The sequence below is a fragment of the Stegastes partitus genome, unplaced genomic scaffold (genome assembly GCF_000690725.1).
Source record: "Stegastes partitus isolate 25-593 unplaced genomic scaffold, Stegastes_partitus-1.0.2 Scaffold719, whole genome shotgun sequence".
Taxonomy (NCBI): Eukaryota; Metazoa; Chordata; class Actinopteri; family Pomacentridae; genus Stegastes; species Stegastes partitus.
Genome location: NW_007578450.1, coordinates 99600 through 114228, shown reverse-complemented (window position 1 = coordinate 114228; position 14629 = coordinate 99600). Strand labels below are relative to the sequence as shown.

Genomic DNA, 14629 nt, shown 5'->3' with positions numbered 1-14629 from the left:
TGTGACTTGACGCAAACATCCAAACAGTCGACACAATTGAAAATAAAGAAATCACATGTGCTCTTGCGACACTTTTGCCAAGCGTGGTTCTCTGCAATACATATTCTCTGCAATAAATCCGGTTTCAGAAGGGTAGCCATTGGGTCACCAAGCAGAGGATATTGGCACAATGGGATTCTTGTTCACGGTGTGACATGATTGGCCAGGGGGGAGATTTACAGCGCAGACTGTGGTCACGGTGAGGAGGACCAGACGAATAAATACCCCAAATCCACTGGGAGAGTCAGAGGCTTCCAGTTCAGAAGTGACCGGAGAGTTTGCATTGTGTGTTGCCATTACAAGGAAGAACCATGGCCAGCAGGTACGTTTCTAACTCATGTATTTATGAGTAGCATAACGGCAACAAGTCGGGAAGTTTGTTTTTTTTAAAATAAATTTTGGAAATGTCTTATCCAGCTCATATGTGCACATTTGTTTAACTTGATCCTGTAACTTTTGCACAGTGGCTGGAGTTAGTGTGTCAGCAGCAGGTTAAGCCGCTGTGAGATTTAAAAGCTGACTGCTATGCTGTGAACTGCATGACCTGTTAGAAATGCAGCTACTTAAACTAACAGACATACATTTAACTTGCTGGGGGGAAAAAACAAATCATCAACCTTAATTGACTTAGCTGCAATGTATGCTGAGATGTTTACTTTTTCATGCCAGATTTGAACACCCAGCTGGTGGCTACAGGAAGATTTTTGAGACAGCTGAGGAGCTGGCTGAGGCTCTTCCAGCAACAGTCACAGGTTTGTTTGCATCTTTCAGATTGAAGACAGTCTCTTATCTTTTTGTGTTCTTTTGATAATGCACCTTTACAACCCGATACATTAAAAACTCCTCGATTGCTGTTTATTCTGCAGGCAGGATTCCTTCATTTCTGAAGGGAAGTCTTCTCCGTTTGGGACCGGGACTGTTTGAGGTTGGAGATGAACCCTTCTACCACCTCTTCGATGGTCAGGCCCTCATGCACAAGTTCGACTTCAAGAACGGACAAGTCACCTACTTCCGAAAGTAAGACTTCAAAGAAATATGTAGAGAATTGAAACTATGTGAGCTTCAGATCTCTGTTATTGGGGCACAGTAAATGTGTGACTTTTCTAATGAAGCTGCACATACAGTACAAATGCATTAACACTGTGAATTTTATCTTAATCAGCACCATGTTTTAAATTTTACATTCAATTGTGAGTTAAAATTTCTTGCAGCATTTCTCATGTCAAAGCTGAGTTCTAGTTTTAGATTTGGATTCATAGAGATTAAACACTTTTGAATGAAATGCAGCTGCAAACACATGAATCATACAAGTTTTAAGGGTAGTGAACAATGAATTTTAGTGAAATCTTTTGCTTTTGGTATGAAATGCTTCATCATTCTTTCCTCCATTTAGGTTCGTCAGGACAGACGCTTATGTGCGAGCCATTACAGAGAAGCGTGTGGTGATCACTGAGTTTGGTACATTTGCGTACCCTGATCCCTGCAAAAATATCTTCTCCAGGTCGGTTGCATAAGCACAGTCTTTCTCACTGTGATCTGGATGCTTTTCACTGTAGAATGAAAGTGTATAAAAGTAGGAAAATCAATGCAGTATTTTCCTCTAAGCTCCTTTTTTTGTAACACTGCTGAATAGGCTTCAATCTTTTCCTTTTTTTTTTTCTTTCTGTTTGCAGGTTTTTCTCTTACTTCAAAGGTGTTGAGGTCACAGACAACTGCCTGGTGAACGTCTACCCCGTTGGTGAGGATTTCTATGCCGTAACAGAAACCAACTACATCACTAAAGTAAACACTGATACTCTGGAGACACTGAAGAAGGTACATCAATACATTTAGCAGAACTCAAGCGGAGACCTTAACACTTGTAAGCTCTGAATGTCACCGTTTGCTCAGTAAAATGCTTTTTTATCTTCTTTGCAGGTCGATATGTGCAACTACATCAATATTAACGGAGTGACAGCCCACCCTCACATTGAGAGAGATGGTACTGTGTATAATATTGGAAACTGCATGGGAAAAGGAGCAACACTGGCCTACAACATTGTCCGCATCCCACCCACACAGAAAGGTTCGGATCAGCGCCGCATGAAACACTAACACAAAGAGACACTTGTGCAGCAGCGGCCTCTCCTTAAACTCAGTTTACACTAGAAATAAGCTGGTAAATTGGGGTTGAAATTTCATAACACGCTGGCATGGCCTGATGTCCAAAAATCGCACCTAGTGCAGATTTACACAGACGCCAAATACGTCAGGCTGAATGTGCTGATGTAAAACGATGCTCGAGCTAAAATATTTACATCTGGAGAACTTGCTTTCATAAAAAATACAGTCTGTGGTTTGAATCAAAATGCGACAGAAAAAAAAGGCTGAAGTGCACAAATATAAATTTCTCATCACAGGAGAAGAGTTGCTCTGCACTGAAGCTCGTGTTTGAATATTTCTCTCAGTGTAAACATCCATAGATTTACAGAAGAACTGGAGCAAGATGATGCTGTCAGACAGTGAGGATTTTATAACCTTAAAGCTGCATAAGGGAAACAAAAAAAGATTTAAATAATGTGTATGTGTAGCACAAACATCCTCCCCTTTCTTTCTTAGATAAATCTGATCCCATTGAGAAGTCCAAGGTGGTGGTGCAGTTCCCCAGCCACGAGAGGTTCAAGCCCTCCTACGTGCACAGGTGTGTGTGATTTGATCTGGTTCAGCTTCTCATCAGTGTTCGTGCATGAAGTAGACATTTTCACATTCTCTTCTCATGAACGTCAGCTTCGGCATGTCGGAGAACTACTTTGTCTTCGTGGAGACTCCAGTGAAAATCAACCTGCTGAAGTTCCTGAGCGCCTGGAGCATCCGCGGCTCCAACTACATGGACTGCTTCGAGTCCAATGAGAGCCAGGGAGTAAGAACTTGGAGTAGATTCCTAAAACATTCACTAAACTCACACGCTGGCACCTCTCCTGCATAAAAACTCATCTATTTTGGTGCACTGTTTCCAGACCTTGTTCCACATTGCCAGGAAAGACCCAGGCGAGTACATCGATCACAAGTTCAAAGGAGCACCCATTGGCATGTTCCACCACATCAACACCTATGAGGACCAAGGATTCGTTGTCGTCGACCTGTGTGCATGGAAAGGGTAACCGAAGAGTTACATCTTCATTTATCGTTTGCCTCTTTGTGGGATTCAGAGATATTGTTATTCATTATTGTTCTCTTCTGCAGTTTTGAGTTTGTGTACAACTATCTGTGGTTGGCCAACCTGAGAGCCAACTGGGACGAGGTGAAGAAGGCGGCCATGATGGCGCCCCAACCGGAGGTGCGCCGATACGTCATTCCCTTGGACATCCACAAGGTGAGCCACCGGTCGGCCTCATCGGAGCGACACGAAATTCCACCTACAGATGCTACATTTGTGAAGTCTCATCTCATGTGTTGATGCAGGAGGAGCAGGGGAAGAACCTTGTGAGCCTTCCGTACACCACCGCTACAGCCACCATGCACGCCGACGGGATGATCTGGCTGGAGCCCGAGGTGCTGTTCTCTGGACCCCGCCAAGGTGCCAGCACACCCATCAGGACACATGATGTTTTAAACGGCTGCTAGAAGGATCTTCAATGTGTAATCATGTATTTTTGTTGGGGTTTTGCAGCCTTTGAGTTTCCTCAGATTAACTACGAGAGGTACGGAGGGAAGAACTACACCTACGCCTACGGCCTCGGTCTCAACCATTTCATACCAGACAGGGTACGATTGTTAAACACCTGATGTTAGGTTGAGAGTGTAGGAGAACGGGCTCTTTAGCTGATTTTTTTTCTCTCTAACTTGTGCACAGATCTGCAAGTTGAACGTGAAGACCAAGGAGACCTGGGTATGGCAGGAGCCCGACTCCTACCCTTCAGAGCCCCTGTTTGTTCAGACTCCGGAGGCGGTGGATGAGGATGACGGTAAGGCAGCAGCAGATGAAGTAGAATAACGGGAAGCGCTTCAGTTAAAACTAGTTGTAATTCACTCAAATCATCAGTTTAATTGCTAAACGAGGCCGGTGCCTGCTGTTCTCACAGGAGTCCTGCTCACCATCGTGGCAGTTCCCGGTTCCCAGAGACCTGCGTATCTCCTCATCCTCAACGCCAAGGATCTGTCTGAGGTCGCCAGGGCGGAAGTGGAGTGCTCCATTCCTGTCACCTTCCACGGGATGTACAAACCGTAATCATGCATCTTCGAGGGTATCAACAATAATCAACCACTTCTTGCTTATCAATTGCCACTACAACGGTAAAAAATAAAAACAAAAAAAAGTTTGTTAGTGTCAGGAAAATAAAGGCTTTTTTGTTGACAAAAAAAAAATCATTGCATGTCGTCATTTGCAGTCGTTGGGTTCCGTCTGAGCCACGATACTATAAGAGAACGTCGAAACCCGAATTGGATAAAATGGATTTGTTCCCATGAGGTTTCACACACATGGTTGCAAAAGTAAATCTATCAATATTAATGCGCTCTCCTGTTTGGTATTGATCTACGGTGCGTTTGTTTGCTACTTGCAGCCGAGTGGCCTGACAAGTGGTCCTGACCTTCATCTGAGATACTGAATAGCTGTAATATTTTTTGAACACCACGTTGAATTCCCTCCAGGGCCGCCTCGTGAGACAAAAGGATCTTGTGGTATTTTGACGGGGTTGTATCCTGTTGCGTTTGTAGTGCTCTCCTATAACAAGCGAGTATTACTCTTGATAAACGATGCGCCGCCGCCGCCGCCGCCGCCGACTGACATTAAAGCAAATACAACCGGCCCAATTAATCCTTCAGCCTAAATTCTCCAGATATTTGCAGAGATTTAATATGTTGCCACACAAAATCTCATTATGGTCGCATTTCAACGGGTGACCTTTCCACGTCCTTCTTTATTGTGTTGCTCAAAGTTGTCTAAATCTAATCTAAAAAGCGAAAGCATGCGGATCTTGCAGCACCGCAAAGCTGATTAACTGTGTTAGTGCCTAATCTGAGGAAAGAAAGAAAGAAAGGGCATGTTGCAATCAATTATTCTTTTTCAGTGGATTAAAGTGGATTTATGGCCCTCGTATACAATGTCACGACCCCTCAGACGCCACATTTCAGTTTATATAAGACGAGGATGTACCTTTTGGTCGTTGTAACTCCAACCTCGGACAACAATGCACATAATAAAAAAAAAAAACAGGGAACTGGACTGTTTCCTCCGCAGCTGATGCAAGCAGAGGAAAACAAACATTAACCGTTACCAATACGGACTGAGCTCACTCGCTGCACCAGTCAGAAAGAAGAACCCTGATTATGTAGTCACGTTTTCCACTCCGCTGCCAGATTTTAGGATTGCACTAATGAAAGGCTCAAAGGAATATTTTGTGTATTCCGTAATCTCTCATTTTGGTAATCACGCAGCCACAAATCTGCCCCTTAGCACGCGTTTATCCCGCTTCACTCGCTGATCTTTCACGTGGGGAGGTGTCTGTATTTTGATTACTTTAATTAAACAAATCCAACAGTTTTTTTTTCCTCTTCTTTATTTGTATTTTTTTATTTTTTATTTTTTATACACGAGGGCTTCTCAGCCTTCCAAAAAGAAAGAAGTAAAACAAGATTACAGGAAATATTAATGATCAGAATAAACTCAAATTGAAAAACACAGCAAAGGAAAGCTCAGTGGAGAACAATAATATCTCACTTTTGACTGTCACACCAGAAGAGAAGTCTCTCACACTTTGAAATTCAGCTGGGACAGAGGTTTGCACAGTCAGACTGAAACCAGTGTAATATTTATATACTTTATGTCCTAAATACGCAGTGGATTTCTTTTTTTCTTTCCTTTTTTTTTTTTACAAAGTTGTAACAAAACATGTGAAAGTAAAACACGGGTAACTGAAGAAGACACCAACACCACCATCACCAAACAATGCCACGATTCAAAAGGAAAGCGATGACTCTAACTACTGCTACGGTGACTGGAAATAAAAATAAACACGTTAAGTTTAGTGTCGTAAAACACAAAAACATGATGTCATGTATAGATAGGCGTGGAGGAAGCCAAACTGCACTTTGATGTCCATTTACAATTAAACAGCTTCACTGCAAACCTAGACTTTAATTTCATTAAAGGAATATTTCAACATTATTTGCTCTCTTGCCAGGAGATAAAGACTGATATAACTGTCGATGCAAAGTATGAAGTCGGACCAGGGAAGCAATTAGCTTAACGTAGCATAAAGACGGAAGGCCTGGCTCTGTCCAAAGCTCAAAAACTGGCCAACCAGCACTTATTAAATTTATGAAGCAATATATTATATCAGCTCTGTGACAGATAGACATTTTGTCAAGGTGTACCCAACCTTTCATTTAATATTACCTGGGATAAGATCCAACACCCGCGAGCCTCTATAGGACAAAGCGGGTACAGCTGATTGATTGATGGATGGAACAAGTTATATCTTATTTGTGAATGTGATCTGTGCATGGAAAGAAATATAAAAATCATGATTTCTTTTTTTTTTTTTTAAACTCCCTAAAAAAACACAAGTAAGGTTTTTGAGCTTCAGAAGAGACCCGGTGTAGCTTTTTATCCGCAGCATCAGCCCCAATGCTAAGCTAACTGTCTCAAGGTCTACAGACGCGATCAATTCTGAACAGTCAGCTCTCGACAAGGAAGGGACCGAGCCAAACGTCCTAAAATGTCAAAGCATTCCTTTAAACTTCAGCAAGCCTCTGTCCCTTCACTTACACACAAGAATCAAAAATCAAAGAACAATCAAAATCGCAAAACAAAGCGAATTCTCACACTATTGAACCACAGATTTCATGAAATGCGTCTTCAGGCTTACTTCAACGTGATAAGTGACTACTGACAGCTCTGAAAATATCTTTATCAGCTATATAGCTTTTGCATCTCAGGAGATAAAGGAATGAAGTCTTGATAGTGCAAGGTTATAAGGTACATATATTAATATATTGTTTTAGATACTGTCCTATAAGTAAAGTGCAAATCTCTGGATCAGATGAAAAGTGTGTGCAAGCGTCTCTAATTTCTGACCGACTGATCCACCTGCCCATGCACCAATGAGCCCTTTACATTGGCTGTCAGCTACTTTACACATCGTCTGGGGAAACATTCACGTTACAAACATCTTTTTTTCTTTTTTTTTTTTTTAACCCTTCACCTCAACACATTTTTACATGTCGGACCATTTTTAAAGCAGTGGCCACAGACAAACATTGTGTAGTTTTGATCTCCATAAAGGTCAACACTGCATACTCGTATACTTTGGGTGATTTCTGTAAAGTGTGTGCATATTTTTTTTTTTTGTGTAATCTTGCCTAACTGTAAAGCAATAGACGGTTGTCTCATACACCAACAGTGTAAACATCAGCCGTGTATTTCCATATTTTCAAAGTGTTGGGCCTTTTTTTTTTTTTCTTCATGTGAGAGCATGTTTAGAAGATCAATATGTTCCAAAGGCTTCGCTTAATGTGGCCACAGGAAACCACTAATTTGATCAAACATATCCAGCAACACCTCTCGGCGTTGGTCAATAATTTGTTAATCTAATTGTCCATTTAACTCGTCATCAGCTGGGAATGAAGGTGAACTGGAGTCAGCTGAGGAGAAAACGCCACTGAGACCAGCTCGAGTGGAAAGTCGCCAAACAGCTCTCTCTCTCTCTCTCTCTCTCACACACACACACACACACACACACACACACGGACCTCCACGTGCTCACTGTTTAGTGGCAACGCTGGACACCGACTCAGCATGACGAACACATACAAACACAATCATGCAAAGTCGTGGGGAAACAGTTTTCTTACTGACTTGTGTAACTGATGTTTAAGACCAGCTTCCTCAGCATCAGACCTGGGGGGAGGGGGGGAAGGGTGGGGCATGAAAGGCCAACGTTAGGTGAGTGAAGTTTGAAAATTTTTCAAAGTGCAAGACAACAGCCAACAGGTTTGTCAGCTCCTCTCACTCTACAAGAGGGCAGCTGTTAGGTTTTGGGACTGGAGGGGATCGGGTTTGATCTAAGCATGGGGGAGAAGGGGGTGGGGGGGAGGATCAGTTGGTCTCGTAGGTGGAGAGCAGGGCAGCATCCACAGGCTCCATGCAGGAGGGGCAGATGAAGGATCTCATCAGCCAGTCGTCTATACAGTCCATGTGATAGATGTGCATACACGGCAGGAACCGGATGGGGTCCCCGTAAACAAAGTCCAGCATACAGATCACGCATCTGGAAACAACAGAAATAAATAAAACACTGAGGAATGTACACATTACCGTAACATTTTTATGTCACTTTACAGCTCTCAGGGCTTTTAAATGGCTGCAGTAAAAGTGAAAATATTCACCCATGAATGTAGAAGACAGAAAATCAGTTGGCAGCAATTCTGATAATCAATAAATCATCTAACAGAATTGATTAAGTCAATTAAGCAAATTAGTTTTTGCTGTTTTTCTCCATCTATCAGTGGAAGTTACAACAGCATGTTCACACTTTACATAGAAAGTCCTTTTTCTTTTTTTTTTTAAGTGTTTAACTTCTTTCATCCCTCTTGCTAAATAAATAGATAATTGGAGCTCATATCCAGATTTCAAATCACTTTAATGATAACGGGGATGCAATTTAGAATAAGATGCAATTACCAGTTATTTAAATTACCTTTTGTTTCACCTGCAAAATGTCTGAAAATTTCAGTTCAAAAACGACCACCAGCAGCTCACAGGGCCAGAGGGGACGTCCTCTGATTGGTTCTGTTTGACCAACAGCTCAAACTTAAATATATTTGATTTATGATCATATATCACACAGGAATTGTGACAAAATGTAACCTTTGAGAAGCTTTTCTGTCGATGAGCTAATCAACTAATAACGAGCTGTTTCAGCAACAGCAAAATAATTCGGTTGCACCTCAAAACCCTCTGGTGCTTGGCCATCAGAACCAGAATCAGCTCTAATGGCCAAGTACAAACACAACATACAAGGAATTCAGGTTTTGGCTGTTGGTGTCACCCTAGGAAAATAAAAAATAAAGTAAAATAACTATAGAAAGAAAAAAATAAAATAACAAATATATACAAGAATTTTACACATCTGAGCAGAAACAATACATGTAAAGGGGTCAGAATAGCAGTGCAGCAGCAGTCTGCAGTGCTATGGCTGAGAATGGCTCAGCTGCTCAGTAGATTTATGGCAGTGGAATAAAAACTGTGTTTATTACTAATGACTTGCTTCTCAGAAAGATCACATCATGCATTACTACCTGAGGTCAAACAGTGGTAACAATCCCCATATTAACATTGTTTTTCTCCCGTGAAAATAATTCCCTTCATGTCTTTGATGTGATTCTACACTGTTGTTCTTCTTTGGAACATGTGGATCTATGATGTCTCCACAGCTCCAGCACATCAGCTTACCTGAAACTCTGCCCAAACACTGTACGACTACTCTGCACTACACAATGACAAGCTGTGGAGTTGGATTTGTTCGACCGTACATGCTTGAAGCGAACTGTTACGGAAAGTCACAGAAATGCTCAGCCGTGATGTTGACCTCTTTTTTAACATATGATGTGTCTTATATAAAAACACCATGTTTTTGATTGGAGAGGGGGATTTTTTTTAAATACAAAACTATGATATCTGAATTAATGTTCCCCATGCAACCTCGGTAGGTGTAAAAGGTATTGCATGCAAAAAAGAAAAAAAGCTCACTCTCGGATCTTTTTCTCGGAGCCATCCTGCCCTCCGTCATAAACACCCTTAGGGAGGTGCTGGATGAGGCCGATGCGCTGAGCTATGCGGATCTGCTCCTCCTCTGTCAGCTGGGTGGCCAGACGGGCCTGACTAGGCGTGGGATGGTACATGGGCATGTGAGCCTGCTCCTGGTAACAGACAAAGAAACACCAAGATGAAACAATACAGTCATCCTCCTGTGCCAGCTCACTCTGTCATCACAGAGTGGTCTGACTGATCGGGCTCTGCGGGATTAACTGGAAAAATACAGCAGCTGTCTGGTCTGGATATTCTTGACAGGCCACTTAGAGACATCGGCCTGAAAGCTGTGTGTTTATTCAGGTGTAATGCTGATTATGCTGGACTACTTCTGATTAGGCCACAGACATGATCACACTGAAACAGTCTGGAAATCACACCGTCCAGGCACATTTTTAAGAACACTACACACAGCATGTTAGCATTTAGACTATTAACAGACACTAATCTCGCGATCGTATGTCCATTTGTGTGCCATTAACTTTTCTTTCTTCAAATAATGAGCTCTGAGTGGAGTGTTAGCAGCCTGTCACCTGGTACGGCGGAGGTGGCTCCAGGTCTGGATCTGTCCCGTCACCGAAACTCGCCCTGTCTGACTGGGATTCATGAAGCAGAGAAATGTCGTCTGATGTCGGAGACTTGAGACAGTTGCCCATATCTTCGTGTCTCCAGTCCTTTCCCGAGCCGACGTCAAAAAAAAAATCAGATCTTTGTTGCTAAAGTTGCTCTCGGTGGCTAATGTTTAGTTTGTGTTTCTAATACCCCAGAAACTACTGATTAACTGTTCAGATGCCTACCGTCAAAGATACGCTTGACATGATCATAAAACTCCTACTTAAGCGTCAAATGTTAGTGTTGGCGTCCACACTAGTTTGGCTTCATGACAACACGGACCTCCACCTGAAAAGCAAAACAAAGAACTCCCTTGCTAACGACGGCTAGCAGCCTAGCTAGCTACTTTTTCGCTAGCCAGCTGGGCGACTTCCTTGATGAGTATCGCTCATTCCTTTGTAAGACCAGCGATTTCTACGAAATATCTACTTCAGCTGAAACTTTGGCTGCACCACTGAGCTGTCTTGGCGTTGAATTGCAGAGACATTTCCGCCTTTCAACTTCGTGAGGAACATTAAACAGTTTGCTTCCTTGCTAGCTCTTTCTTCAACCGGAGGACATGTTATCGGTCCGTTGGATATGACGTAATGGTGTAATTCTGCGCGCTGATTGGACGATTTTCTTTACGCAAGCCCAAGAGAGCGCCGAAGTCCCGCCCCTTTCTCTGATAAAAATAACACAGAAATGATGATTTACAATCATTTCTAAATGCTTTTTATCTACATGATTTCCTAAATTCCCTATCTTTTTTACTTCATTAGTATTATCTGTTATCACTATGCTCTCTCTATATATATGCATATATGTATAGGCATATAAAACACAAAGCAATATATATCACACATATAACACTAATTAAAAACACAACTTTATGTTGGCAAATGCAGGGAATTTGTTGGATTTCACCCACTGTGGGGGTCTTTGCCACAATTAAGGAGGCAAATCTTAACAATAATCTTATTTTTCTTCTATGTGTATATAAATGTTAACCCTGTGTATATACTGTATATGTATGCGTTTGGTATTTTGATTATATTTTCATTTTGCTTGTATTTCTCACCCCCGCCTCCTTCTTTAGCCCTGCACAAAAAATTCCTACTGAACTGTGTGTGCGTGTACATATGGCAATAAAGTTCTTGAATCTTGGAACAGCTACTCAAATGTTCAAATTTGCAAAACAAATAATGATGACTTTCTTTAAATTTGTTTTTACAATGGAATAGCAGTAAAATATTAATAGTTTAGTGTCCTACTTCACAAAAATACTTTAGTTCATTGAAAATATGAATACATTTTAAAATCCTGCCACTAATTCTGTCTTGATCTGAACTTGATTTTCAACATTTTTGTCAGAAAACAAACGTCAGCTTCAGCACTACGAGCAACTGTAATAATGTGCTTTGAATCCGATGCATCTCGACTACACAGTGACTGTCCTTTGTTTTGAATTATATTTTATGTCGTTAGTTTAAAACAATATTTATGATTAAGCTATCTTTCTGCACTTCTTCTCTTTACTAAAGACATTACGGCGTGACAGCGAGCTAATCTGCACAACCAGGCCCCTGAAACCAAACCTAGATGATACCCAGGCATGATTCATCTTCTATTTACTTACTTTACTGAATCTGTGCTTTTACTGCAAAGACGTGTTAAAATAACTTCAGTGAAAAAGTCCTGCACACCAAACTAATAAACCTTTTTGGCATGAGATGCTTTTTTTTCCCATTTAAACTTCTTAGCATTTGAACTATTTGATGCAAAGAAGATATTCAACACGACACAAAAGCAACACAGTTACACAAAACAAGCAAAACTTTCTCATTTCCTCTTCTATTAACCATCACATGACCACTCACATCTATTCTAGGATCCTTTAGAGACGTCAAACCCCAAAGTAGTTAAACCTCTACAGCAGCTACAACTCTCACACCGATGCATTCGTATTAGTGGAGCAACTTTTGTGGACTAAGTACTTATGCTTTTGATTCTTTAAGTAGAATTTACTGATGATATTTCTTTATTTAAAGTGTTTGCGCTGGTACTTTTACTAAAGTTAAAGACCTACATGCTTATATGATCCTTTATTCCACTGTTCTCTTTACAGGCTCCTCCAATAATAATAATAATATGTATACAGAGGGGAAAAAAAGGAAAAAGGGAAAATGTCTGAGAGAAAATCCATTATTGAGCAGCTCTGACAATATGTGCATGCACTACAGTGGGAGAAACAGTTTCCAGACGCACTCACTGGTGTCCGGTTTACAGAATTCAGAGCTTCAAGGTGTCACTTATCTATAAAACGAACAATAAAAAAAAAGACATCCAATAACAGTGGCAACTTGAGGACACCTTTATTTGTATATACAGCTATTGTACACATAAAAACCCACAAAGTATTTGCATTCCAGGAATTTATGATACAAATCTCCATGTTTTTGGTTAAGTGAGTTTCACAGAATTGGCCATCTTCAGGCAAATAAAACAAATACACAAACCTTAAAATGAACATTTCCAAGGATTCATTTAAAGCTCATCAGCTGATACTGTTTATTTTTTTTTCTCTCTCTCTCTCTAAATGTTACAAACAGCATAATTTCTCTGTACATTATTAGTAAGTAATAGAGTAATGTTGATCTTCGAAGCAAAATGTGTCATGGTGTGTCTGCAGTTTCTCTACAGTCATCGTCCGCGATGGTTCGCACAATATTCACAAGGAAGAAAGAAAGTGAAAACAGATGAAAGATCATTTTGTTTTCATATCAGTTGACGGTAAAATTACATGCCCGACTTTGCTCAAACTCAAACGTGAAATATAATTGTTGGGCGATTTCTCGTTTAAAGGGTTCAGACCGGTGAAAAATAAAAGTAAAAATTAAGAGATCCCGAGGTTTGGTGGAGGCATGATGTCACATGAATGTATGGTGAAATAACAAGTAAGCATCTTTTCTATGTTAGTCTATAACTGTGCTCATATCTCACAACTTATTAAGTTCAATACCAAAAAGAAAAATAAGGGGGGAAATCAGGCAGTTTTTCCCCTGCACATTCATTCATACTGTAAAAAAATCCAGCATTATTGAGTGTTACTTATTAGTATCCACATTGTCTGGTAAAGGATCAGATCGCCTCTTCGCGATGGCTTGTTTGTGTTGATCTTTTCAAATAAATGGCGATGGTGTGATGATCACAACGTATTTACAAAACAATTAATTTATAAGAAAATGTAGTTACATATTCACACCCCACAGATAAATACTGTTTAGAGCAACACTGAATCATTTAGAAACATCTTCAGAAATGAAAATACCTATTAACACAAATGACATAATTTGATCCATTCATTTCATGTGTTTTCTGTATCCTGCCACTATCTGAGATGTATTATTACTCTCTTTGATCAAGTACAAGTCAGGAAATAGACCTTATTTATTGTCAGTGTTCTGTGTGAATTGGCAACTACAGTTTCAGGAAGGATTGTTCATTGTCATTTTGGGTTCACATTTTACCAAATATCCAGAGGGCTCACGGCCTCGAAGCACTGATGCAAACAGAGTCACATTAACCTTCACTCTGTACGCTGCAGTGTAGCAGCCTCCGACACCTCTCTGGGCCTCTCCTCCTCCCCCACGCTGCGCCTCCTGTTCTAGCACCTGTCGTCCTCCTCTGTGTCGCTCAGAGGGTCACAGCCTGGGACTGAGGTTGTCTGCGCCAGACGCTTCCGAAAGTGTCCGTTGGGGACCTGCCAGCCAGTCCGAAAGCGCGGGCGGGCCGAGCTGATGGTGTTCGAGCGTCCCAGGCTGCAGGCCACAGCCGCCTCGAAGGTCAGCGTCTCCATGGGACCAGAGGGGTCTGGGCTGTGGTCGTCCTCCTGTGAAGCCAGGAAAGGCTCCGAGGGGTAGCGTCGAGGTGGGGACGGGTGTCGGCTGGCCTCGCCCCGCCTCTCCCCCGAGCCCCCCTCTTCGGTCTCCCACGCCGGCTTGCCCCGCCTCACGGTCTCCGGGCTTCCCTGCTCGTCCTCGTCGTCCTCGCCGACCGAGGCCTGCGTGCGACACACGAGCGGGGAGTAGGAGATGTGAGGGCGAGAGCGGGTCGGGGTCTGTGACGAAGGCCGTCGGCCGCTGGGCGTGCTGGACTCCGAGGTGGAGGGCACCGGACTGTCCGAGCTGTTGCCCTGGAAACAAGAAT

At 41.9% G+C, this 14629-nt stretch overlaps 3 protein-coding genes across 3 annotated transcripts in view; 1 reads left to right on the top strand and 2 right to left on the bottom strand.

The window, feature by feature from the left end:
- The first annotated feature begins 350 nt into the window (after positions 1 to 350).
- On the top strand, positions 351 to 4485 carry rpe65a (retinoid isomerohydrolase RPE65 a). Its single transcript, XM_008291138.1, has 14 exons — positions 351 to 361; positions 709 to 791; positions 906 to 1056; positions 1433 to 1540; positions 1713 to 1854; positions 1957 to 2104; positions 2638 to 2719; positions 2806 to 2938; positions 3036 to 3175; positions 3262 to 3391; positions 3481 to 3595; positions 3689 to 3783; positions 3872 to 3983; positions 4101 to 4485. The coding sequence occupies exons 1-14, from the start codon at positions 351 to 353 to the stop codon at positions 4244 to 4246; spliced, it is 1596 nt and encodes a 531-aa protein (XP_008289360.1). The 3' UTR covers positions 4247 to 4485.
- A 1393-nt stretch (positions 4486 to 5878) lies between these two features.
- LOC103364109 (RING finger protein 11-like) lies at positions 5879 to 11020 on the bottom strand. Its single transcript, XM_008291123.1, has 3 exons — positions 10363 to 11020; positions 9770 to 9939; positions 5879 to 8288 (listed from the first exon to the last, which is right to left on the bottom strand). Exons 1-3 carry the CDS (start codon positions 10483 to 10485, stop codon positions 8117 to 8119), a joined length of 465 nt encoding a protein of 154 aa, XP_008289345.1. The 5' UTR covers positions 10486 to 11020; the 3' UTR covers positions 5879 to 8116.
- Positions 11021 to 14087: 3067 nt separating this feature from the next.
- cacna1eb (calcium channel, voltage-dependent, R type, alpha 1E subunit b) overlaps positions 14088 to 14629 on the bottom strand; it is a 71453-nt gene continuing 70911 nt past the window's right edge. The window contains 1 exon segment of the mRNA XM_008291122.1: positions 14088 to 14615. Coding sequence (XP_008289344.1) covers positions 14088 to 14615 — 528 coding nt within the window.